The sequence below is a fragment of the Hyla sarda genome, chromosome 4 (assembly GCF_029499605.1).
Source record: "Hyla sarda isolate aHylSar1 chromosome 4, aHylSar1.hap1, whole genome shotgun sequence".
NCBI classification, from domain to species: domain Eukaryota; kingdom Metazoa; phylum Chordata; class Amphibia; order Anura; family Hylidae; genus Hyla; species Hyla sarda.
The window spans coordinates 175037563-175062017 of NC_079192.1; the positions used below are offsets into that span (position 1 = coordinate 175037563).

General features: G+C 44.9%; 1 protein-coding gene across 6 annotated transcripts in view; it reads right to left on the bottom strand.

The window, feature by feature from the left end:
* VPS13C (vacuolar protein sorting 13 homolog C) overlaps nucleotides 1-24455 on the bottom strand; it is a 773393-nt gene that overhangs the window by 76158 nt on the left and 672780 nt on the right. For all 6 annotated transcript variants that reach the window (XM_056572804.1, XM_056572802.1, XM_056572807.1 and 3 more), the window contains 3 exons: nucleotides 16096-16259; nucleotides 5089-5134; nucleotides 4275-4398 (listed from right to left, as the gene is read on the bottom strand). In XM_056572804.1, coding sequence (XP_056428779.1) covers nucleotides 4275-4398; nucleotides 5089-5134; nucleotides 16096-16259 — 334 coding nt within the window. The remainder of the gene's footprint in view (nucleotides 1-4274; nucleotides 4399-5088; nucleotides 5135-16095; nucleotides 16260-24455) is intronic.

Sequence of the window (24455 nt, forward strand, 5' to 3'; positions counted from 1 at the left end):
AACTGTCTGGAGCAAGACAGATTTGCTATGGGGATTTGCTCCAACTCTGGACAGTACCTGACACGGACAGAGGTGTCAGCAGAGAGCACTGTGGTCAGACATAAAATAAATTAAAAAAGAAAAGAACTTCCTATGAAGCATACAGCAGCTGATAAGTAATAGAAGGATTAAGATTTTTAAATAGAAATAATTTACAAATCTGTAAAGAAAAAGCACAATGTTTGGGATCTACTCAATCTGGTGGACGACCGAGAACTACTAGTCAGAGTATAATCTCCTTTCTAGCCCAATGAAGTAATGTATAAAATAGAAAAAATAAAGTGACTGGTTCTCAAGGTCTTAAGAAGAAAAGATGGTGTACGTGTATGAATGTAGTTATGGATGTGTTAAGTAATTAATTTTAAGAGTTAGAGAAGTATTGTTGGTGGTGTAATGTAGGTGGATTTTAGCTGATGAGTTATTATTGGTGGTGTAGTGTAAATAAGTTATTGTCAGTTTGAAGGAATAGTGGTTGTAATTAAATGGTGTATAGGTGTAGTTATGGCTATAATTATGATTATGACTGAAGTGAGAGAAGAGAAAAGAAAAAAGAGAAGAAAAAAAGGAGACAGAGAAAAGAAAAATGGAGGAAACTTGGATAGATTAAAAATTGGTAAAATGTATTATAATGTATAAAAAAAAGGAAAAAGTGCTGGGCCCTAGCACTTATACTTTCCAGTATTTACAATAAAACAAAAAAATAAAATAATAAGCAGATAATCAGCAGAGTCAATAGACTGAAGCACTAATTCAGATATTCAAATAACTTGCTCACAAATCAGCAAATCTAATTCCATACTGGACAATCTGTGTTTCATATATGATCTCGGTACTGCGACCGTATAACAGTTCACCACAGTTCAAGCGACGGCTGAGGACAGACCCAGGAGGTCCGAAACGCGTCTAGTCGTTCAGCAGATTAGGCCAATAGACATTACTACAAGCACTACAGCAACCAGCTCAACCTCGAGGCAAAGACAGATACAGAGGATCATCATAGCGCGTCCGTGACCTCACATGCGCTCAACACCACGAGGAGAAGCTCATCCATAGCTACAGCTGACTGTCGCAGGGAGCCGCCACACCACCAGAGCGAGGACGGACAGCATATCACTACCGGAGCAGGGAAGGACTTCGCCGAGGCACCGGAGGTATAGGGTAAGAGGTACATAGTACCACAACTACTCTCCCCTTACCTGCAAAATTCAGCCTTGCAGCCGCTGGAGCCTCCCAGTCTGCGGCCCACTGTGGGACTGCTCTCACACGGCCTCCTCGCTCTGTGTATTACCAGCGCGGTCGCAGTACCGCGATCATATTCCCTGGCTGTCGGCTTATACTTTGCAAGTTGTCAGCGCAGGCACATCACCGCGATCATATTCCCCCACTGTCGGCTGGTACATTGTACTTTGGGAGTCACGTCCGCAACATTGTTTGACTGTTACTTTGTTTCCGCGGTCGCAGTACCGCTAATTCTGCACTGTGGAAATTACTATATGGCTACAATACCGTCGCGTGAACTGTTATACAGTCGCAGTACCAAGATCATATATGAAACAGATTTTCCAGTATGGAATTAGATTTGCTGATTTGTGAGCAAGTTATTTGAATATCTGAATTAGTGCTTCAGTCTATTGACTCTGCTGATTATCGGCTTATTATTATTTTTATTTTATTGTAAATACTGGAAAGTATAAGTGCTAGGGCCCAGCACTTTTTCCTTTTTTTATACATTATAATAAATTGTACCAATTTTGAATCTATCCAAGTTTCCTCCATTTTTCTTTTCTCTGTCTCCTTTTTTTCTTCTCTTTTTCTTTTCTCTTCTCTCACTTCAGTCATAATCACAATTATAGCCAGAACTACACCTATACACCATTTAATTACAACCACTATTCCTTCAAACTGACAATAACTAATTTACACTACACCACCAATAATTCATCTGCTAAAATCCACCTACATTACACCACCAACAATACTTCTCTAACTCTTAAAATTAATTACTTAACACATCCATAACTACATTCATACACGTACACCATCTTTTCTTCTTAAGACCTTGAGAACCAGTCACTTTATTTTTTCTAATTTACAAATCTGTTTAACTTTCTGGCACCAGTTGATTTCCACCGGAGAACCCCTTTGAGTACCAGGACACAAGGGAAAACCTGTACGCCCTATGTCCTTAACAGATTGAAGTAGTATTGATTATTTAAAACTGCACAGAACTGTACAGTGTAAAAAACTTTTGACATGTCCTTGGGATAGGTCAAAACTTTCTATGAGTGTTTAGACCATAAGCAAGTACTAGAATAAGTGGTAAAACATGTGCGGCTCCACACTTCTCTCCCTGATCTGTGTCTATGTAAGTTGGACGGTCCCATAAACTATCATTAGGAGACCAATTTGGTCATTTGACATGAAGCAGGGATATAATGCGCAAGTGCTCACTTTTTTCCGTATTCTACTGATATGTTATATGTCTCTCTGACATATAAAAAAGTATTTTATTATGACATCACCCATTAAATTAATTGTCATGTCAAATGTGTTTAAAGCTATAAAGACATTTCAGAGAAAAGCAGAGAATTTTAGGGACACTAGACTAAAATAGCAGAATATGTTCAAGAGTTGTAGAATGTAGATGGCAGCGTTCAGTCTGAATTGCTCCTAAAAAGCAAATAGCTGTAGTGGTCTATACACTTTCAAGATCATGGTCAGTTAAAGGGGTACTCCGGCACTTATACATCTTATCCCCTATCCAAAGGATATGGTATAAGATGCCTGATCGTGGGAGTCCCGCCCTGGGGACCCCCGTGATCTTGCATGCTGCACCCCATTAAAATCAGTCTGTCACGCCCCCTCCCATAGGCTTGCATTGAGGGGGCGGAGCGTGACGTCACGCGGGGCAGAGCCGTGACATCACAATGCTCCGGCCCCGTGATCGACAGTAATCAGACCCGGAGCAAACATGCTCCGGGTACTGATTTTAAAGGGGTGCGGCGTGCAAGATCACGGGGGTCCACAGCGGCAGACCCCCGCAATCAGGCATCTTATCTCCTATCCTTTGGATAGGGGATAAGATGTCTAAGCGCTGGAGTACCCCTTTAAATCTACTTTGACAGATTTTGGAAACATGCCATGCACAAAATTAAAGAGTACCTGTCACTAAATAAAGCTTTTTTAATATAGTGTTCCTTGTGTAATTAGCAGACACTTTCCCATTTCCTTGCTTTTAAAATTATCCACCCATATGACAAATATGTTGTCTATGTAACGGCCAAGACTAGAGCCTGTTCACTAAATATTTCCTTCACATCGACAAATGCCACTGTTGCCTCCCACCACCCGAGGAGTAAATTTGCATATGTGGGGGCGCAGGGGCTCCCCATTGCGGTACCCATCATTTGGTGGTAGTGGCGTCCGTCGAAGAGGAAATAGTTGTGTTTAAGAACATACTCCAAAGTATGGAGTATGTTTTTAAAATGATCAACATATATATGTTTAAAATGTAACAAAAAAAATGGCCACTAGGTGGCTCTGTTCTGGTCCCTGCCACAATTAATACAGTGAGTTTGGTCTCCTCCCGGCCTGGCAGGAGACCAAACTCAGAAAGTGTATCTCTGCACTGAGCTTGATTGACGGCTGCACAGAGCCTCACTGACAGCTGCAAAGACTGAAAGCTACACAAAACGTTACTGAAAGCTGCACAGAGCCTCACTGAAAGTTGCACAGAGCCTCACTGAAAATTGCACAGAGCTTGAGGTCTTCTATTCATCACAACACTGCAATGATGTGAGGGTGGAAGTGGTCCCCCAGCAGGCTTCAGTGATGTCATACCTGCTGGGAAAGGCCCATAATTGCATTATGTGAGCAAGAATAAAGTAAGATACAGAGCTTTTTAAAGGGTGGGAGGGGTGTTAGGAGTAGTTAGGGAACATAGCCTGAGTTAGTTTAGAAATGTTTATTTGGTGATAGGTACTTTTTAACTCAAATATGGGCAAGCTGTATCGGACAGTTTAGCTAAGCATGCTGAGCACATATGAATAAAGTGAAGAATTATGCAAACTTTTGTTTCTCACCAATTATGGGAAATATTGTGAATTATCATGCTATTCATAAACAAAAACTGCAATTACTTTATGCTTTCTATACCAGTGAAGTGCTGGAATTTGCTTTAAAATCATTGATGTGTTTGCTTTCGTACAGAATCCATTTCCTTGGAACATTCGTACCTCTGTATTCCCTGGAAGGTGCTGCTTGCCATGTCAATAATTCCGCCTGTAGGTCTTGCCACAACACCTACAAGTCCTTTTCCTATTCCTTTGAAGAACCCAGCTGCTCCCTCTTTCTTAGCTCCTGCACAAAAATGGATAAACACAAGTTAAAATATACCTGTTGCTACAAGAAACTTCTGATATGTCCTAGAGACATGTCAACATTTTTTATCAGTTGGGTTCTGAATATTCAGACCCTGACCAACTGTTAGAACAAGCTGCAAGAAAAGTGCAGCTGACCAAGACAATCCTATAGACTTATACTGTAAGTTTGTCTCACTTGGCGTGTTCTCCTCCCAGCAAATTCTAGCTATTGGTTGCAGTCTGAACACTCTGAATCCAATCGATCAAAACTTTTGACATCTCTACAACATGTCAAAAGTTGTTTTTTTTACGCGACAGTGCCAATTAAAGGTTAATGAATGGCGTTCATACTTATGGATTTCAGCTGCATACAATAAAATAGCTGATAAAGTCTGCATTCCTCCTTGAGAAGAAGTCACAAATCAATCAAAAGATTAGGATAAATAATCTCTACACTGTTTAGCATCTAAACATTTCTTATGGGCAGTGTGCATTTAGCATTCATTCCATAATTCCACAAGGAATTTAAGCAAGCAAATAAATGTGACTGTAAATTGTTCAATATACTGCATATGCATGTGAACTTTTCACCACTATCTGCCATGTCTTCATGATTCTAGAATAATCTCATATAAAATAAAAATAAAACTATACAAAATGTAAGCACTGTAAACAGTTGGATGCTTACCTTCTACTGGCTTTGTAATTATTCCAGTCACTCCTCCAACTACACCCTAAAAGACAGAGATTTCACTGCATATTGCAACACGTTACTGTGGCTTCAGATCAAGCATTTCTTTTCAATTTTAATTCATAAATGTAAATTAAAGTAAAACGCTCACCCGTTCTTCAAAACTAAACTCGATACACAGGGTTATAGTGTGGGTAAACAGGAGACCGATGCAGGGTTTTGGACCGATATACGTACCTGCACCCCGGCACCCTGTCCCTCTGAAGTTCGCGCTGGAGGCGGGCCTGCTGGATGGATTTGAATATTCATGGCTGATGGTCATGTGAGCGCTTGTGCCTATTGAGCGCTTATGTGACCAGCGCCCATGAATATTTAAATCCAGCCAACGGGCCCGCCTCTAGCGTGCAATTCAGCACTGGAAGAAGCCGATCTTCAGAGGGACCAGGCGCCAGACTACAGGTACGTATATCGGTCACAAACCCTGTATCGGTCTCATGTTCACCCACACTATAACCTGGTGTATCGGGTTTAGTGTGGTGAACAGGTGACCGTTTTCCTTTAAGATATTCCAAATGTTCTCAATAGAAAACTATAAATTAGCATTATTGCTTTAATAGTGGTTTTGTTTAAAAAGGTTTTGAAGCTGATAACATAGGTCATAAAACAACTACTCAATATTTCTAGAGGACTTAGCAAAGTAAAGAAGAGCTGGCTGTGGTATTTACACACATATCATCCTCAGCAGGGTTCAGTAGGGCAGTGTAATAGTTTAATATGGTAATCTGAAGCTCACGGCTCTAAACAGTACTTCTCAAACTTATTTTTTTAGCTTGGGGCAAACCTCAATTTTATATATTTTTACCGTATGGCACACCACCTTCCTGAGGATTGCACTTCACACCGATTACAATGTGGTTCATGATGGATAGCTATTTGGACTGATTCCACAAATGGATTAACCCGCCACCCCTATAATAGCAATGTGTATGGATTCCACACAAAGACACACACACCTCATGGATAGGAATGTGCACTATTTACAAACACCCACCCCATTAGCAATGTGACCAATTAACAACATTACTACCCCAAAAGCAATTTGCACTGATTACCAATATTATTTTCACTCAAAATAGTAGTGTGCACAACACCCCTAAAGTCCCACCGTTGGAAAGCAGTTCACTTCACTCACTATGATTACTTTAATTGCTGCTGGGGCTGGGCTCACCCACAATGACAGAAGGAAAGGCAAAGAGAGAGAAAGTTCTGGGAATGTCACTGAAGAGCAGGGAGTCCCTAGCCATTCTATCAGGCACAGCAGTGAGACGGACTGATGTTCCAGGGCCTGTCTCTTTCTTATGGTTGCAGTCACACACACCTGGTACTGTCGGTTTTGCGGCACACCTATTTATGTGGCATGGTGCGATAATGTGCCGCGGCACATTAATTGAAAAACACTGCTCTAGAAGGTTGCTTGCATTTGAGGTCTTACCAGTTCATAAGTCTGATCACCATCAATATAGTAAATATTTAGTGGTGCAAATAAATTACCTTCTCCACATATCTATGGTCAAACTAGACAGCAAATAGGGAGCCTCCAGCTTTGATTGTCAGGGCATATTTAGAGTTAGAGTTTTTCAACAGCTGTAAGCTCCCTGTTTAGGAAACACTGACTTAAAAAGGTTAAGAAAACGAACCACATGTTTAAAAGAAAAAATATAACATTATTTTCACTTATTGTGCATATATATATATAGATAGATAGATAGATAGAGAGAGAGAGAGATAGATACAAAATGGCACAGCACTCCAAATTCCAGAACAAATGTGCAAAATGTGTCATAGTGGTAAAAAGAGGTAATCAGTTGCATACAAATTTATATACTAACCAACAGATAAAAATACATTCCTACATTACAGCAGCTGCCCCCTCAGGAAAAAGATTAATTTAGCATTTGGCTATAGGGCAAGGAGTGTGATAGAGGAGGATCACACACTTTTAGCCTCCTTCCATATCATGGTTTCCAATTTTGTGGAATGTGGTTATAGATAGTAGAGAGCCACAGGAGAGTAGTGGAGACTGTGGATAGAGAGTTTATTCTCAGATCCAACACTAAACACCAACAAAAAAATAATTCCTTTTACCTCAACCTACATGCGCAGTGGCTCTATAGCTAATATATAATATAATTATAATAAATATATATAATTATGAGTACTTTCCTAAAATCCAAGAATTTGCCCTCAATCCACTGATGTCTTACAAGAGGTCAGGAAATTTGAGGGACAAGTTTGTACGGTATGAGATTGAATCAAGCCCAAGGATAGGACAAACTTTTTTGGGTAGTCAAAAGGTTGGCTCATACCCCTGTTTATCCTGTATCAATTGCCCTGAAGGGTTAATAGTTTACATATCCTCAAACACAGCTGTTGTACAAGTTGAGATACTTCTTGACCAGTGACTCAGTCTGGGTCATCTATGTGCTGTTGTGTCCTTGCAAACTACTTTATGTTGGTTAAACTACAGTGATCCCTCGACTTATGATGGCCCCGACATATGATCCTTTCAACATATAATGGCCTCTCAGAGCCCATCGTATGTTGAAGGCAGCCTCGACATATGATGCTGCTGTGTGTCGGGGCCATCGTACAAACAGCTATCTAACAGCGCTGACAACTTCAGCAAATGACAGATAGTTGTTTAATGTCCCCATGTGCCCCGTTCTGCCTCCTGTTACTCACATGCTGTCCTGCTAGCTCACGGAGGCTTCTACTGTGAGCTCCGTGTAAGCCCCGCCCCCCCCCATAGCAGCCATAGCCAATAGCCTGAAGCATCTTGCTGCAGGCATCCAATGAGCTGCTCCCCTTCCTTTCCTATAGAGCTGTAGTCGGCAGGATGGTAATGGAGGACATTCTTTCCCCCCCTGAAGGTATTTAAAGAACTGTACAATACTGTATGCGATGTCACACATCACATATACAATACATATACACACTATAAACCCCATACATCAATGTTTCCCTATCAGTGTGCCTCCAGCTGTTGCAAAACTATAACTCCCAGCATGCCCAGACAGTCAATGGCTGTACATGCAAGCTGGGAGTTGTGGTTGTGCAACAGCTAGAGGCACCCTGGTTTGTTAAACACTCCCCATACACTCCACATACAATGGTCATCCCAGAACCAATTAGCAGTTTCCCATAGAGATATGTATTCAACATACAATGGTTCCGAGGCCCCAGAACCAATTACTATTTTTACATATGATGGTTTCAACATATGATGGTTCTCCTGGAACCAATTAATATCATATGTTGAGGGACCACTGTACATGGAGCCTCAAGACTAGAATCAACAATCACAGGTATAGTCTACAGTCATGGCTGTAAATGTTGACACCCCTGAAATTTTTCAATAAAAAGTATTTCTCACAGAAAAGGATTGCAGTAACAAACGTTTTGCTATACACATGTTTATTTCCTTTGTGTGTATTGGAACTAAACCAAAAAAGGGAGGGAAAAAAAGCAAATTGGACATAATGTCTCACCAAACTCCAAAAATGGGCTGGACAAAATTATTGGCACCCTTAACTTAATATTTGGTGGCACACCCTTTGGAAAAAATAACTGAAATCAGTTGGTTCCTATAACCATCAATAAGCTTCTTACACCTCTCAGCCGGAATGTTGGACCACTCTTCCTTTGCAAACTGCTCCAGGTCTCTCTTATTGGAAGGGTGCCTTTTCCCAACAGCAATTTTAAGATCTCTCCACAGGTGTTCAATGGGATTTAGATCTGGACTCATTGCTGGCCACTTCAGAACTCTACAGTGCTTTGTTGCCATCCATTTCTGGGTGCTTTTTGACATATGTTTGGGGTCATTGTCCTGCTGGAAGACCCAAGATCTTGGACGCAAACCCAGCTTTCTGACACTGGTCTGTACAGTACAACCCAAAATCCGTTGGTAATCCTCAGATTTCATGATGCCTTGGACACATTCAAGGCACCCAGTGCCAGAGGATGCAAAACAACCCCAAAACATCATTGAACTTCCACCATATTTCACTGTAGGTACTGTGTGCTTTTCTTTGTAGGCCTCATTCCGTTTTCAGTAAACAGTAGAATGATGTGCTTTACCAAAAAGCTCTATCTTGGTCTCATCTGTCCACAAGACATTTTCCAAGAAGGATTTTGGCCTACTCAAGTTCATTTTGGCAAAATGTAGTCTTGCTTTTTAATGTCTGTGTGTCAGCATTGGGGTCCTCCTGGGTCTCCTGCCATAGCGGTTCATTTCATTTAAATGTCGACGGACAGTTGCCGCTGACACTGATGCTCCCTGAGCCTGCAGGACAGCTTGAATATCTTTGGAACTTGTTTGGGGCTGCTTATCCACCATCTGGACTATCCTGCGTGGACACCTTTCATCAATTCTTCTCTTCCATCCACGTCCAGGGAGATTAGCTACAGTGCCATGGGTTGCAAACTTCTTGATAATGTTGCACACTCTGGACAAAGGTAAATCTAGATCTCTGGAGATGGACTTGTAACCTTGAGATTGTTGATATTTTTCCACAATTTTGGTTCTCAAGTCCTCAGACTGTTCTCTTCTCCTCTTTCTGTTGTCCGTGCTTAGTGTGGCACACACAGACACACAATGCAAAGACTAAGTGAACTTCTCTCCTTTTTATCTGCTTTCAGGTTTGATTTTTATATTGCCCACACCTGTTACTTGCCCCTGGTGACTTTAATGGAGCATCACATGCTTGAAACAATTTTATTTTTCCACAATTTTGAAAGGGTGCCAATAATTTTGTCCAGCCTATTTTTGGAGTTTGGTGTGACATTATGTCGAATTAACTTGTTTTCCTCCCTTTTTTGGTTTAGTTCCACTACACACAAAGGGAATAAACATGTGCATAGCAAAACATGTGTTACTGCAATCCTTTTCTGTGAGAAATAATAAGATTTTTTTGTGCTTACCGTAAAATCTCTTTCTCGTAGACATCATTGGGGGACACCTTACAGATGGGTATATGCTCTTGCCACTAGGAGACTCTGACACTGGCAGGATATACCTGCCCACCTGCAGTGAGGTAATCAGTTTTGTCACAAAGCAGTAGGAGAATCCAACAAGAAATGTCCGAAGGACCCTAGAAAGGAATCGAACAAGAAATGTCTGAAGGACCCTCGAAAGGAATCCTGGATCAACAACCCAAGAACTGGAAAAAGTAATCCGGAAAAAAAGATGAAGAAATGGGTGGGTGCGGTGTCCCCCAATCATCTACGAGAAAGAGATTTTACGGTAAGCCCATAAAAATCTCCTTTTCTCAGTCGCTCTTCATTGGGGGACACTTTACAGATGGAACGTGCCAAAGCAGTCCCCTAGGGTGGGAAAAAACAGCCACCAGAGAAAAAGTCAGTCCCGAGTCTAAACTCATGTGTCCACAAGGCCCAAGGACGAGCCCCCAGGCCAGAGACAAACTAGGCCCAGAAATCACGTTTCCAGAATATCCCCCGTCCATGGAGATGTACTAAGATGCCAAAGGAAGGGACCATCCTTGTAGACTCACAACACCCAGTCCCTATAGAGAGACCAGAAAGAGTCGACCAGGAAGCCAGAAGGGCCAAAACCATCTTTTAAGCAGATAGAAAAGAGTCCCAGGAACACAAGAGTGAGATCAGTGGACACCTAATCTCCACAGAAGGTGGAAACCAGAAACCACAGGAAAAAAGGTAACATGGAACTGGGGATGTCAGTGACATCTGGAAGACGGACCCGTAATGGAAGACTCACACCTGAACAGACTTCCACGAAATATCTTGGACGACAAACTTCCATGTTGAAACAAGAAGTAGTGAAGGAGTGCAGAACAGAAAAACCGCCCCACCTAATGGGATAGCGGAGGAGTTTGGGCCGGATGACCACACCTGCCCGAGACCTTAACCATCACCAAGGCCCAAAAAAACGGAAGAGCCGTCTGAAAGGAAGGCACGCCACAGCATCCTAGGACAGAGACCAAGCCAAGGAGACCAACCGGTGTTGGACCCCAGAGGTCCGAGCGGACCGGAGCACTCAGAAGAAACATCCTGCCGTGACAGGAATGGAGGGGGAAACAAATGAGAACCCAGCTGGTACTCTCAGGTTCTGGGCACAGGAAGGTTACTTCAGAAGACAATGGAGTCAGTGCAGTACAAACTGACACAGACAAGGGTAAGGAAGAACACACCCATCCAGGGAGATTGCTCTGAGGGAGGAGAAGAGCAATGGTAGAACTCGAAACAACAGACGGTGGCTAGACCAGCTGATGCCCGGCCATAGAAAATAACAAACTCCTCCCACCGGAGGAGAGAGCCAAGGCTGCGTGAGCAGCAGTAGATAACCATAAAACAGAGAGAGAGAGAGAGAGAGAGAGAGAGAGAGAGAAAGAGCCAGGCTGCAACGGAGGACCGGAAGCCCACAAGCCTGGACAGTAAAAAGCTCTGTTGATTGCTCTCAGCAAAAACCAAGGGCCCAGTCAGATGCCCCACCTATATAGTTGAAACAGAGAGATGGCAATCTCCTGGCAGCAGGAAAAAAACTCAACAAAATAGTCCCCCTAGTGGAGAGAAAACAAGGGCAGACAAAAGAAAACTTAGGTACTGACCCATGCCAAGCACCCCGATCCCCATTCCCCCTGTAGAAAAGGGACTGGCAAGTGCGCCAGGCACTGTAGGAGCAGGGAAATACTGCCCCACAGCCACGTAACAAGTACTGAGTGGCCGTAGCCCCCAGGCGCAGCGATAATCCATCGCCGACTGAAGGGGCCACCATGTGTCCCAAGAGGGATGGGAATCCTTCACACTGGAGCTGTGCAGAAATACAAGACGTGTTGAGAGCCAGTCCAGATAGTGGCGAAGGCAGCAGAGTAGATGCCTGAGCCACCCTAGACCGAAAACCCTGGAAAAAACCTGGAAGCAGTGGGAGGGGCTGAACTGACTGTGACACCTCAGCAGGCCTCAGGCCAGAACTGAAGTGCACAACCGCCGCAGAACTGCGAAAACAAAATCACAGAAAGCCCCGAGGCACACCCCACCGAAAGAAGGAAAGGTGGGCTCAACAATTATAGAGCAGTCTCAGTATACATAGGGACACGACATGGGTACCCCCATATAGTAGTGGAAAACCTAGTAGAAAGCTCCCGGCTGGGAAAAAAACTAGTGCAGCTCCCTATTAACCCCCACTATAGTGGTGTGCACCGTTAATGCAGCTGAGGTTGCATGAATAAAAAAGCTAGGTTAACCCCTCACTGTGCGAACCCCCACAAACAGCCCCAGAAATAGGGGAATAATAACACTGCACTACACAAGCTTTGTTAGTCACCTGCATCACGTCAGGCTGCAACAGCGGGACGAGCAGGGAAAATAAGGGGACCTGGACCCAAGGTGCAACCCCGGGTGCAGGCCGTTAGCGGGAAGGGGTTAACGGTGCATTCATTAATGTCCCGTGCCCCTTAGCCGCATATGGGGGACCAGCCCTACCTGAAAAAAAGGTAGCCTCCTAGCTGACACTAGTTAAAAGAGTAGTCCGGCACACACTTTTTAAATTTTTATCCCATCCGGGCTGCAAAATAAAAGAAAACACACTTTCTCTTACCTGCCAACGAGCCCCCGGAGCTCCGGTACATTCCGGTACAGGTGTTCGGTCCCCGGGCTGTATTCTTCTTACTTCCTGTTAGCCCGGCACGTCACACGGAGCTTCAGCCTATTACTGGCCGAGACGGGACATCGCTGCGGACGGTGATAGGCTGAAGCTCCTTGTGACGTGCCGGGCTAACAGGAAGTAAGAAGAATACACCCCGGGGACCGAACACCTGTACCGGAGTGTACCAGAGCTCCGGGGGCTCGTTGGCAGGTAAGAGAAAGTGTGTTTTCTTTTATTTTGCAGCCCGGACGGGATAAAATGAAAAAAGTGCACGCCGGACTACTCCTTTAAAACTGATTACCTCACTGCAGGTGGGCGGGTATATCCTGTCAGGGAGGAGCAGACTTTTTTCCTAGTGTCAGCGCCTCCTAGTGGCAAGAGCATATACCCATCTGTAAGGTGTCCCCCAAGGAAGAGTGACCGAAAAACTTAAAGTATAGTTCCCACCATCCTTCTTATTTTTTTCCTGTCCCTGCCTATTGCCCATCTATCCCTAACCCCCTTACTGCCTTTAATTTTTTTTTTTTACTATATTAAAAATGCCTTTTTGTCTGCCTGGTAGTGTGCTCACTACCAGGCAGACTCCCCCAGCAGGCACAACGTCACTGATGCCTGCTGGGGCCGACACTTCCGCCCTTAGTTCACCTATACAGTGTGCCTCCAGCTGTTTCACCACTACAACTCCCAGCTTGCCCTGAAATCTATTGCCAATGTGGTGAAAACAGCTGACACACATCCCGCTCCCCCGAACCCCGCCACGCAACCCGCTGTTTCACCACTACAACTCCCAGCTTGCCCTGACATCTATTGCCTGTCAGGGCATGCTGGGAGTTGGAGTGGGTAAACAATTGGAGGCACGCTGTGGTGAAAACAGCTGCCACACATCCCGCTTCCCAGAACCCCGTAACGCAACCCGCTGCAACGCAACTTGCTTTCCATCCCGAAAAAGAAAAAAGTGAATAAAGTGCAGGGCAGTCCTACCTCACACCGGCAGCCGGGGCCGGCGTGCGAGGCCAGGGAGCCTGCGCGCATCCTCTAAGTTCAAAGCGCTCGCTCCCGCCTGTCTGATTGACAGGCAGGGAGCGAGCGCAGGCTGAATGAATTAGGACCGATGCCCGGCCGGCATCGGTCCGAATTCATGCGTGACATCACGCCAGGCTGCAGCCAGCCACTAGGAGGGAGACACCTAGTGGCCAGTTTTCAAATTTAAATTAAACAAAACAAAATTCTAGAAAAATTTCAGGGGTGGCAACATTTACAACCATGACTGTATATACAGTAGAATCTCCCAAAAGCGGATACTCACTCACTCAAAAAAGTGTCAGCTATTGAGAGATGTCCCCTATTGGGAAAAAAAGCTCAAAAATCTTTCTAAATGACCAAATACTGTACTCACTCCAGAGTGTAACTACATATAAAACATGATAAAAAGCTATTTTACAGTAGAATCTCCCAGTGCCGTTTAATCACCCCCCACCCGTATCATTACATCCCCCCTTTATACCCTGTGCTACCTTATGCCTTGTGCCAAACTATCCCCCCCATACTACATCATTTCCCCGTGATCCCCCTGTGCCATTTTATTCCCCCATTATTACCCTCTGTGTAAATTCATCACCCCTCTTTATGAAGTGGCACAGGGGGATAAAGGGGGAATGAAATGGCAAAGGGGGTGGTAAAGAGGGGGTGATGAATTTGCACAGAGGGTAATAAAGGGGGTATTAAATAGCAGGGGGGGGGAAATCAAGAGGAAATTATGTGGCCCAGGGGGTAAGGGGGGGGGGGGTGATCTGGCACAAGTGGAATAAAGTGGCACGGGAGGATGAGGGAAGGAGGGGGAAGGGGGTTTGAATGATGTGGCTAACGTATTTACACAAGTGTGAGACCACTGTTCAAACAGCAGTCTTCTGCTTCTGTGCTGGGGCTGCTGCCCTCTGGAAGCCCGGGCCCCTTACTGGGCTATTGGCTGTATCCCCTGACAGCGGCCCTTAGCAGAACATAGGACCGGCGCATTATCCTGGTTGTCCCCTTTTGGAAGTGTTTTGTCCCCTTATTGTGAGTGTTTTTTCCCCCTAGTGGGTGTGTTCTGTCCCCTATTGGGAGTGTTTTTTCCCCTTTCGGTTGTGTCCACGTCCACTATTGGGAATGTCCCCTAATCGGAGGCTGCAAATACATTAAATGTTATAAGACTCTGACGAGAAAATAAAAACTGTCCACTATTGGGAGGTGTCCCCTATTGGGAGGTGGCCGCTAAGGGAGATTTTACTGTATATATAATTTATGTTCACACTGATGAATTGAAGAGGAATTTACTTGAATAATTCTGTTCGCTTATTCTGCTCCAAATCATCTACCGTAACAATGAAAGTTCCATTAACTTTAATGGACTTTCTGCTGCCCTGTTAACACTGAGGAATTTCTGCTAGCAGAATTCTGACACCTCAAGATAGAACATGTTCATTTTTCAGGCGGCATCTGCTTGTAAAAGCCAATTGAAGTCAATGGGATTTTTTTTTCTCCTGAGGAAATCAGTTTGAAGTGATTCCTCTTCAATTCCATACCCTAAGGATTTGTTTACACACACTGTAAAATTAATTAAAAAACAAGACAAAACTATAAATAAATAAAGACAAAAAAAAAATTGTTTAAATAAAAAAAATCTGTAAATTCTTTATCAGGTACAAAACTGCACATTCTTGGGGATAGGTGTCAGGGTGATAAAATGAACCACACCTTCTTTAGTTTTGCTGATTGCTGTTTGAAACGTTATAAAAGTGCAATTTATGTTCAGGAGGACTAAAGAGGTGTTGTTGGATTTAGCAGGTCAGTATACGTTTTTTGTTACTTTATACCCTAGGAAGCTGATCTCGGGCAACCTTTTGAAGTTTACATAAATAAATAAAGGTGCATTTTTCACTCTATACATGTGACCTGAAGCATGTAATATAAAAATTTACATTATGACTGAAAATGTTAAAAATGATGATTTTTGTCTATGAGAACAACAGGTACATACAGCAGAAATGGAAGTACACTAAAGTAACTTTTTTGACCTTTTTAAATTACGGGGAGTCTTTTCATTTCCTCGTTACAGAGGTGTTCAAAAATAACTATTGGATTAAACAGCACAAACAAGGGATTACAAGGTGCAGGAGAAGAAAATTCACTAGCTCTTTTTCATGAGGCTGAAACATGATATACAGAGATATTCTAGGAAAAGGGAGAATTGAAATAGAAAAGTAGAAGATGGACCTGCGGTAATTAGTCACTAGGCCGACTTCTATTTAAAACTGGTTTAATATTTCCTTATTCTATATGCTTACCCGTAAAAATCCTTTCCCTCCTTTAGCCAGGCTATCTCCAAAATCCTTTGGCTGCCTGCCCATTTCTTCTCTCCTCTTTTGCTGATATTCTTTGTCCATGGTGATGGCAGCCAATCCCTTCCCCACAGACCCAGTAATACGTGAAACAACTCCAGCTGCTCCACCTGCATCAAAGGAAGATCATGAACTTGATTACAGAAAAGTGGTTTAGAAACTGCTAGTCTGGCTCCTGAGACCTCCACAAATTAAGTGGTTACAGTATATTATCAAACAAAACTAGACAATCTTGGCAAATAAGGACAAGTATTGGGCTTAGTTTCTACACAATTTTTTTACTGGTGTTTCTTGGAATACTGCCACTGCAGTTTTTGAGCCAAAGTTAGAAGCGGATCGAGTAGAAGAGTCCTTCCTTTATATTTCCCATTCCTTTTGAACACACTTGAGAAGACCAAACAAATTTAAGGAGGGTTCACATCAGTGTTTTTCATTTCCGTTACTCAATTCTGTTAGCGAAATTTAGAAACGTAAATGAAAATGAAGGTGACGTATTCAATTCATTTCTATGGACTTTTTTTTTATCTCCATTGTACTCAGTTATCATCAATTATGCTTTATTTCAGTTATTTATAACGGAGAAAAATACCAGGCATGCAGTAGTTTTTCCCCCCATCAAAATAAGGAATATTCTAACATAAATTTATAATTTAACACTGAAGTCTATGGTGACGGAAGTAACCTTGGTTATTTTTATTTCTGTTATTGCTACTGAGCATGCTCAGAAAAAAATAATAAAGAATGAATAAGAAAATAAAACAACGGAAATTAACAGAAATACATGTATATTTTAACAGTTAATAACAGATGTAAATGGTCCATTATTTTATATGCAAGTTTTACCAAATGTTTTGCCATTTTACTTCCGTTATGGTGGGTGTTCACACTGGTGTGGTGCTTTTTGGAGACCATTGTTGCTGTAGTGTTTTGTCTGTGAGCTGTCGTAGCCCAGAGCCAGGTGCTTGGTCAGGCAGCAGTGGGGCTGCCTGGCCAATGGGTCATTCTCCTGTAGGTTTGCTGTCGATCATTGCCGTCCGGCGCTATGCCAGTACAAGTATAGGGACCCACTTATCAGGTGGCCTTGATGTGGCAAGTGGGCTAGCACATTTTGATCAAAAGGTACACTAACAACCTGTTAGTTTTTCAATTAATGCTGAGTATCAATTAGATCATTGTACAAATTGTGAATGTGTGGCCATATACTGTTTCTCTATTGTCTAGTTATTAACATAGTGTTGCCAAAAATTGTACAGTCTTCAACATGTGTTTGCTTGAAATACCTATGAAAGAAAGTTGTGTAGTCCTTATATTTTCAATGTGTTATTATCTCCAGTTCCTCCCTCTCTCTAGAGAGGACTCATCATCCTCTACTGTCTCAGGAGCTGTGCCTGGATCTTGTCCCTGCACTCAAATAACACCTCCCTGAGTGATGTCACCACCTCAGACCAGCCCCCTACATCACCATCTTCCTGTCATATACATATCTTTATTGGGACATTTTTTATACCATGCTGTCTTGTACAGCGCAATGTCACCAGCAGTTATTAAGTGCAAAGGCTGCTATGTACTGAAATGTTTTGCAGCAGCTCTGGGCAGGTAAGAGTGCTGTGGGAGGGAATTAGGTATGGTGGGAGGGAAGTGATGAAGAGTTGAGCAAAAGCAATGCATTCTGGGATTGTAGTAGTAATAAGCAACTGCTTAACCAGGAAGAAGTGAGATGACAAATTAGGGATGATTATACACCCAGAAAACAAATGGATTTTTAGGGATATCAGAACTGGGGTAGACAGGCAAGCAACGCTATATGATCTTTTACGCTTTTTTACTGGATGTCGGGATACCCATTTAAAACACCAAGGTTAATTTTGTATTGAACAACTGTGAAAAAAAGAGTCTTGTCCACATATACTAAGAACTGCTGAATATATTTCATGGATAATTATCTTTACCTAGCTTTCCCATGACTTCTGAGAGATTGTTCTGCCAATGAACCCACAAGGCACAAATTTATTAACTTGGCATTGTTGTAATACACATATCTCTATGTCAAGCACCCAATTAACCTTGTTAACACATAGCCAAATACTAATTTATCCAGTTTTGTGCTATGACTTTCCTAGCCTGACACACTAACTGTCACGATGCCGGCTGGCAGGTAGTGGATCCTCTGTGCCAGAGAGGGATTAGCGTGGACCGTGCTAGAGGATCGGTTCTAAGTCACTACTGGTTTTCACCAGAGCCCGCCGCAAAGCGGGATGGTCTTGCTGCGGCGGTAGTGACCAGGTCGTATCCCCTAGCAACGGCTCAACCTCTCTGGCTGCTGAAGATAGGCGCGGTACAAGGGAGTAGACAGAAGCAAGGTCGGACGTAGCAGAAGGTCGGGGCAGGCAGCAAGGATCGTAGTCAGGGGCAACGGCAGAAGGTCTGGAATCACAGGCAAGGAACACACAAGGAACGCTTTCACTGGCACTAGGGCAACAAGATCCGGCGAGGGAGTGAAGGGGAAGTGAGGTGATATAGGGAAGTGCACAGGTGTAAACACTAATTGGAACCACTGCACCAATCAGCGGTGCAGTGGCCCTTTAAATCGCAAAGACCCGGCGCGCGCGCGCCCTAGGGAGCGGGGCCGCGCGCGCCGGGACAGAACTGACGGGGAGCGAGTAAGGTACGGGAGCCGGGGTGCGCATCGCGAGCGGGCGCTACCCGCATCGCGAATCGCATCCCGGCCGGAGGTAGTAACGCAGCGCCCCGGGTCCGTGGAACCGACCGGGGCGCTGCAGTGAGGGAAGTGTAGCGAGCGCTCCGGGGAGGAGCGGGGACCCGGAGCGCTCGGCGTAACAGTACCCCCCCCCTTGGGTCTCCCCCTCTTCTTGGGGCCTGAGAACCTGAGGATCAGACTTTTGTCCAGGATATTGTCCTCAGGTTCCCAGGACCTCTCTTCTGGACCACAACCCTCCCAATCCACTAAAAAAAAAGTTCTTCCCCTGACCTTTTTAGAGGCCAAAATCTCTTTGACAGAGAAGATGTCCGAGGAGCCGGAAACAGGAGTGGGAGGAACAGATTTAGGAGAAAAACGGTTGAGGATGAGAGGTTTAAGAAGAGAGACGTGAAAGGCATTAGGGATACGAAGAGAAGGAGGAAGAAGAAGTTTGTAAGAGACAGGATTAATTTGACACAAAACTTTAAAAGGACCAAGATAGCGTGGTCCCAACTTATAGCTCGGGACACGGAAACGGACATATTTAGCGGAGAGCCATACCTTGTCTCCAGGGGAAAAAATGGGAGGAGCTCTTCTTTTCTTATCTGCGAATCTCTTCATGCGAGAAGAAGCCTGTAAGAGAGAATTTTGGGTCTCTTTCCATATGGTGGAAAGATCACGAGAAATTTCATCCACAGCGGGCAGACCAGAGGGCAAGGGGGTAGGGAGGGGGGGAAGAGGGTGACGGCCGTACACCACGAAAAACGGAGATTTGGAGGAAGATTCAGAGATTCTGAAATTATACGAGAATTCGGCCCAAGGTAGAAGATCTGCCCAGTCATCCTGGCGGGAGGAAACAAAATGTCGTAAATAGTCACCCAAGATCTGGTTAATTCTCTCTACTTGTCCATTGGATTGAGGATGGTATGCAGAAGAAAAATTTAATTTAATCTTGAGTTGTTTACAGAGAGCCCTCCAGAATTTAGACACAAATTGGACGCCTCTATCCGAGACGATCTGTGTAGGCAACCCGTGAAGACGAAAAATGTGTACAAAAAATTGTTTAGCCAACTGAGGCGCTGAAGGAAGACCAGGAAGAGGGATGAAATGTGCCATTTTGGAGAATCGATCAACGACCACCCAAATAACAGTGTTGCCATGGGATGGGGGTAAGTCAGTAATAAAATCCATACCAATCAGAGACCAAGGTTGTTCGGGGACAGGTAGAGGATGAAGAAAACCAGCGGGCTTCTGGCGAGGAGTCTTATCCCGGGCACAGATAGTGCAGGCTCGCACAAAGTCCACCACATCAGTCTCTAGAGTCGGCCACCAATAGAAGCGAGAGATGAGTTGCACAGATTTCTTGATGCCCGCATGACCTGCGAGATGGGAGGAGTGACCCCATTTGAGGATCCCAAGGCGTTGGCGTGGAGAAACAAAGGTTTTTCCTGGAGGAGTTTGCCTGATGGAGGCTGGAGAAGTGGAAATCAGGCAGTCAGGAGGAATGATGTGTTGAGGAGAGAGTTCAATTTCAGAGGCATCTGAGGAACGAGAGAGAGCATCGGCCCTAATGTTTTTATCAGCAGGCCGAAAGTGAATTTCAAAATTAAATCGGGCAAAGAACAGAGACCACCTGGCCTGACGAGGATTCAGCCGTTGGGCAGACTGGAGGTAGGAGAGGTTCTTGTGATCGGTGTAAATAATAACTGGAAATCTTGATCCCTCCAGCAGATGCCTCCATTCCTCAAGTGCTAATTTAATGGCTAGAAGCTCTCGATCCCCGATGGAGTAGTTCCTCTCCGCCGGAGAGAAGGTCCTGGAAAAAAAACCACAAGTAACAGCATGCCCGGAAGAGTTTTTTTGTAGAAGGACAGCTCCAGCTCCCACTGAGGAGGCATCAACCTCCAATAGGAAGGGTTTAGATGGGTCAGGTCTGGAGAGCACGGGAGCCGAAGAAAAGGCAGACTTGAGTCGTTTAAAGGCGTCTTCCGCTTGAGGAGGCCAAGACTTGGGATCGGCATTTTTTTTTGTTAAAGCCACAATAGGAGCCACAATGGTAGAAAAATGTGGAATAAATTGCCTGTAATAATTGGCGAACCCCAAAAAACGTTGGATGGCACGGAGTCCGGAGGGGCGTGGCCAATCTAAGACGGCAGAGAGTTTATCTGGGTCCATTTGTAGTCCCTGGCCAGAGACCAAGTATCCTAGAAAAGGAAGAGATTGGCATTCAAACAGACATTTCTCTATTTTGGCATAGAGTTGATTATCACGAAGTCTCTGAAGAACCATACGGACATGCTGGCGGTGTTCTTCAAGATTGGCAGAAAAAATCAGGATATCGTCCAGATATACAACAACACAGGAGTATAGTAGATCACGAAAAATTTCATTAACAAAGTCTTGGAAGACGGCAGGGGCGTTGCATAGACCAAAGGGCATGACCAGATACTCAAAGTGTCCATCTCTGGTGTTAAATGCCGTTTTCCATTCATCCCCCTCTCTGATGCGGATGAGATTATAAGCACCTCTTAAGTCCAGTTTGGTAAAAATATGGGCACCTTGGAGACGATCAAAGAGTTCAGAGATGAGGGGTAGGGGGTAGCGGTTCTTAACCGTGATTTTATTAAGACCGCGGTAGTCAATGCAAGGACGTAGAGAGCCATCTTTTTTGGACACAAAGAAAAATCCGGCTCCGGCAGGAGAGGAGGATTTACGGATAAAGCCCTTTTTTAAATTTTCTTGGACGTATTCAGACATGGCAAGAGTCTCTGGGACGGACAGAGGATAGATTCTGCCCCGGGGTGGAGGTCAATGGGACAATCATAAGGCCTGTGAGGAGGTAGAGTCTCAGCTTGTTTTTTGCAAAAAACGTCCGCAAAGTCCATATAGGCCTTAGGGAGACCGGTTACATGAGGAAGCACAGGGACACGGCAAGGTTTACTGGGAACCGGTTTTAAGCAGTCCTTGGAACAAGAGGGCCCCCAACTCTTGATCTCCCCAGTGGACCAATCCAGGATTGGGGAATGGAGTTGAAGCCAGGGAAGTCCAAGAAGGATTTCAGAAGTGCAATTGGGGAGGACCAACAGTTCAATCCTCTCGTGATGAGATCCGATGCACATTAGAAGGGGCTCCGTGCGGAAACGTATAGTACAGTCCAATCTTTCATTGTTTACACAATTGATGTAGAGGGGTCTGGCGAGACTGGTCACCGGGATGTTGAACCTGTTGACGAGAGAGGCTAAGATGAAATTTCCTGCAGATCCAGAGTCCAGGAAGGCCACAGCAGAGAAGGAGAAGGCAGAGGCAGACATCCGCACAGGCACAGTAAGACGTGGAGAAGCAGAGTAGACATCAAGGACTGTCTCACCTTTGTGCGGAGTCAGCGGACGTCTTTCCAGGCGGGGAGGACGGATAGGACAATCCTTCAGGAAGTGTTCGGTACTAGCACAGTACAGGCAGAGATTCTCCATGCGGCGTCGTGTCCTCTCTTGGGGTGTCAGGCGAGACCGGTCGACCTGCATAGCCTCCACGGCGGGAGGCACAGGAACAGATTGCAGGGGACCAGAGGAGAGAGGAGCCGGGGAGAAGAAACGCCTCGTGCGAACAGAGTCCATATCCTGGCGGAGCTCCTGACGCCGTTCGGAAAAACGCATGTCAATGCGAGTGGCAAGATGGATGAGTTCATGTAGGTTAGCAGGGATTTCTCGTGCGGCCAGAACATCTTTAATGTTGCTGGATAGGCCTTTTTTAAAGGTCGCGCAGAGTGCCTCATTATTCCAGGATAATTCTGAAGCAAGGGTACGGAACTGTACGGCATACTCGCCAACGGAAGAATTACCCTGGACCAGGTTCAACAGGGCAGTCTCAGCAGAAGAGGCTCGGGCAGGTTCCTCAAAGACACTTCGAATTTCCGAGAAGAAGGAGTGTACAGAGGCAGTGACGGGGTCATTGCGGTCCCAGAGCGGTGTGGCCCAAGCCAGGGCTTTTCCAGACAGCAGGCTGACTACGAAAGCCACCTTAGACCTTTCAGTGGGGAACTGGTCCGACATCATCTCCAAGTGTAATGAACATTGGGAAAGAAAGCCACGGCAAAACTTAGAGTCCCCATCAAATTTATCCGGCAAGGATAGTCGTATTCCAGAAGCGGCCACTCGCTGCGGAGGAGGTACAGGAGCTGGCGGAGGAGATGATTGCTGGAGCTGTGGTAGTAACTGTTGTAGCATAACAGTCAGTTGAGACAGCTGTTGGCCTTGTTGCGCAATCTGTTGTGACTGCTGGGCGACCACCGTGGTGAGGTCAGCGACAACTGGCAGAGGAACTTCAGCGGGATCCATGGCCGGATCTACTGTCACGATGCCGGCTGGCAGGTAGTGGATCCTCTGTGCCAGAGAGGGATTAGCGTGGACCGTGCTAGAGGATCGGTTCTAAGTCACTACTGGTTTTCACCAGAGCCCGCCGCAAAGCGGGATGGTCTTGCTGCGGCGGTAGTGACCAGGTCGTATCCCCTAGCAACGGCTCAACCTCTCTGGCTGCTGAAGATAGGCGCGGTACAAGGGAGTAGACAGAAGCAAGGTCGGACGTAGCAGAAGGTCGGGGCAGGCAGCAAGGATCGTAGTCAGGGGCAACGGCAGAAGGTCTGGAATCACAGGCAAGGAACACACAAGGAACGCTTTCACTGGCACTAGGGCAACAAGATCCGGCGAGGGAGTGAAGGGGAAGTGAGGTGATATAGGGAAGTGCACAGGTGTAAACACTAATTGGAACCACTGCACCAATCAGCGGTGCAGTGGCCCTTTAAATCGCAAAGACCCGGCGCGCGCGCGCCCTAGGGAGCGGGGCCGCGCGCGCCGGGACAGAACTGACGGGGAGCGAGTAAGGTACGGGAGCCGGGGTGCGCATCGCGAGCGGGCGCTACCCGCATCGCGAATCGCATCCCGGCCGGAGGTAGTAACGCAGCGCCCCGGGTCCGTGGAACCGACCGGGGCGCTGCAGTGAGGGAAGTGTAGCGAGCGCTCCGGGGAGGAGCGGGGACCCGGAGCGCTCGGCGTAACACTAACCTAATAAGACACAAGAGAAACCGTGGAGTTTCACAGCTTCTTTAAACCAATAATATGTCAAAGTCTGTGTGCATGGCTCCTAGGAAATATGTCAGAAAATGACTTATTGTTTTTTAATAAATCATGGTGATTTTTTTTCTTTTAATTTTCTATTTATCAGCAACCTCCTTATAAGCAGACAGAATTACACGCATCTACTCTATTACTGACACCAGTAGATAGAGTAGATGCGATCAGACCATTCACAATATTTTCTACCTGTACATGGACCTCTGCATAGGTCACAGAGCATGAATAGAAAACTCTCCCATCAAAGTAAATAGGGTCAACCTCAGTGTTTTGTGCCTATGTCCATGGAGCTATCTGTAACGCTTATCTCAATGTTGTGAAAGGTAGCTCAGACAAGGATGGCTGCCCCATAAAAATTTACAAACATAAAATAAAAAATACACAATCAAAGTTTAAACAGATCAGAAAAAAGAACTTGTTTCGGTATCTGGCCATGATCAGTAAAAAAAAAAAAAAAAAAAAAAAAAACTACTGTATTCAAC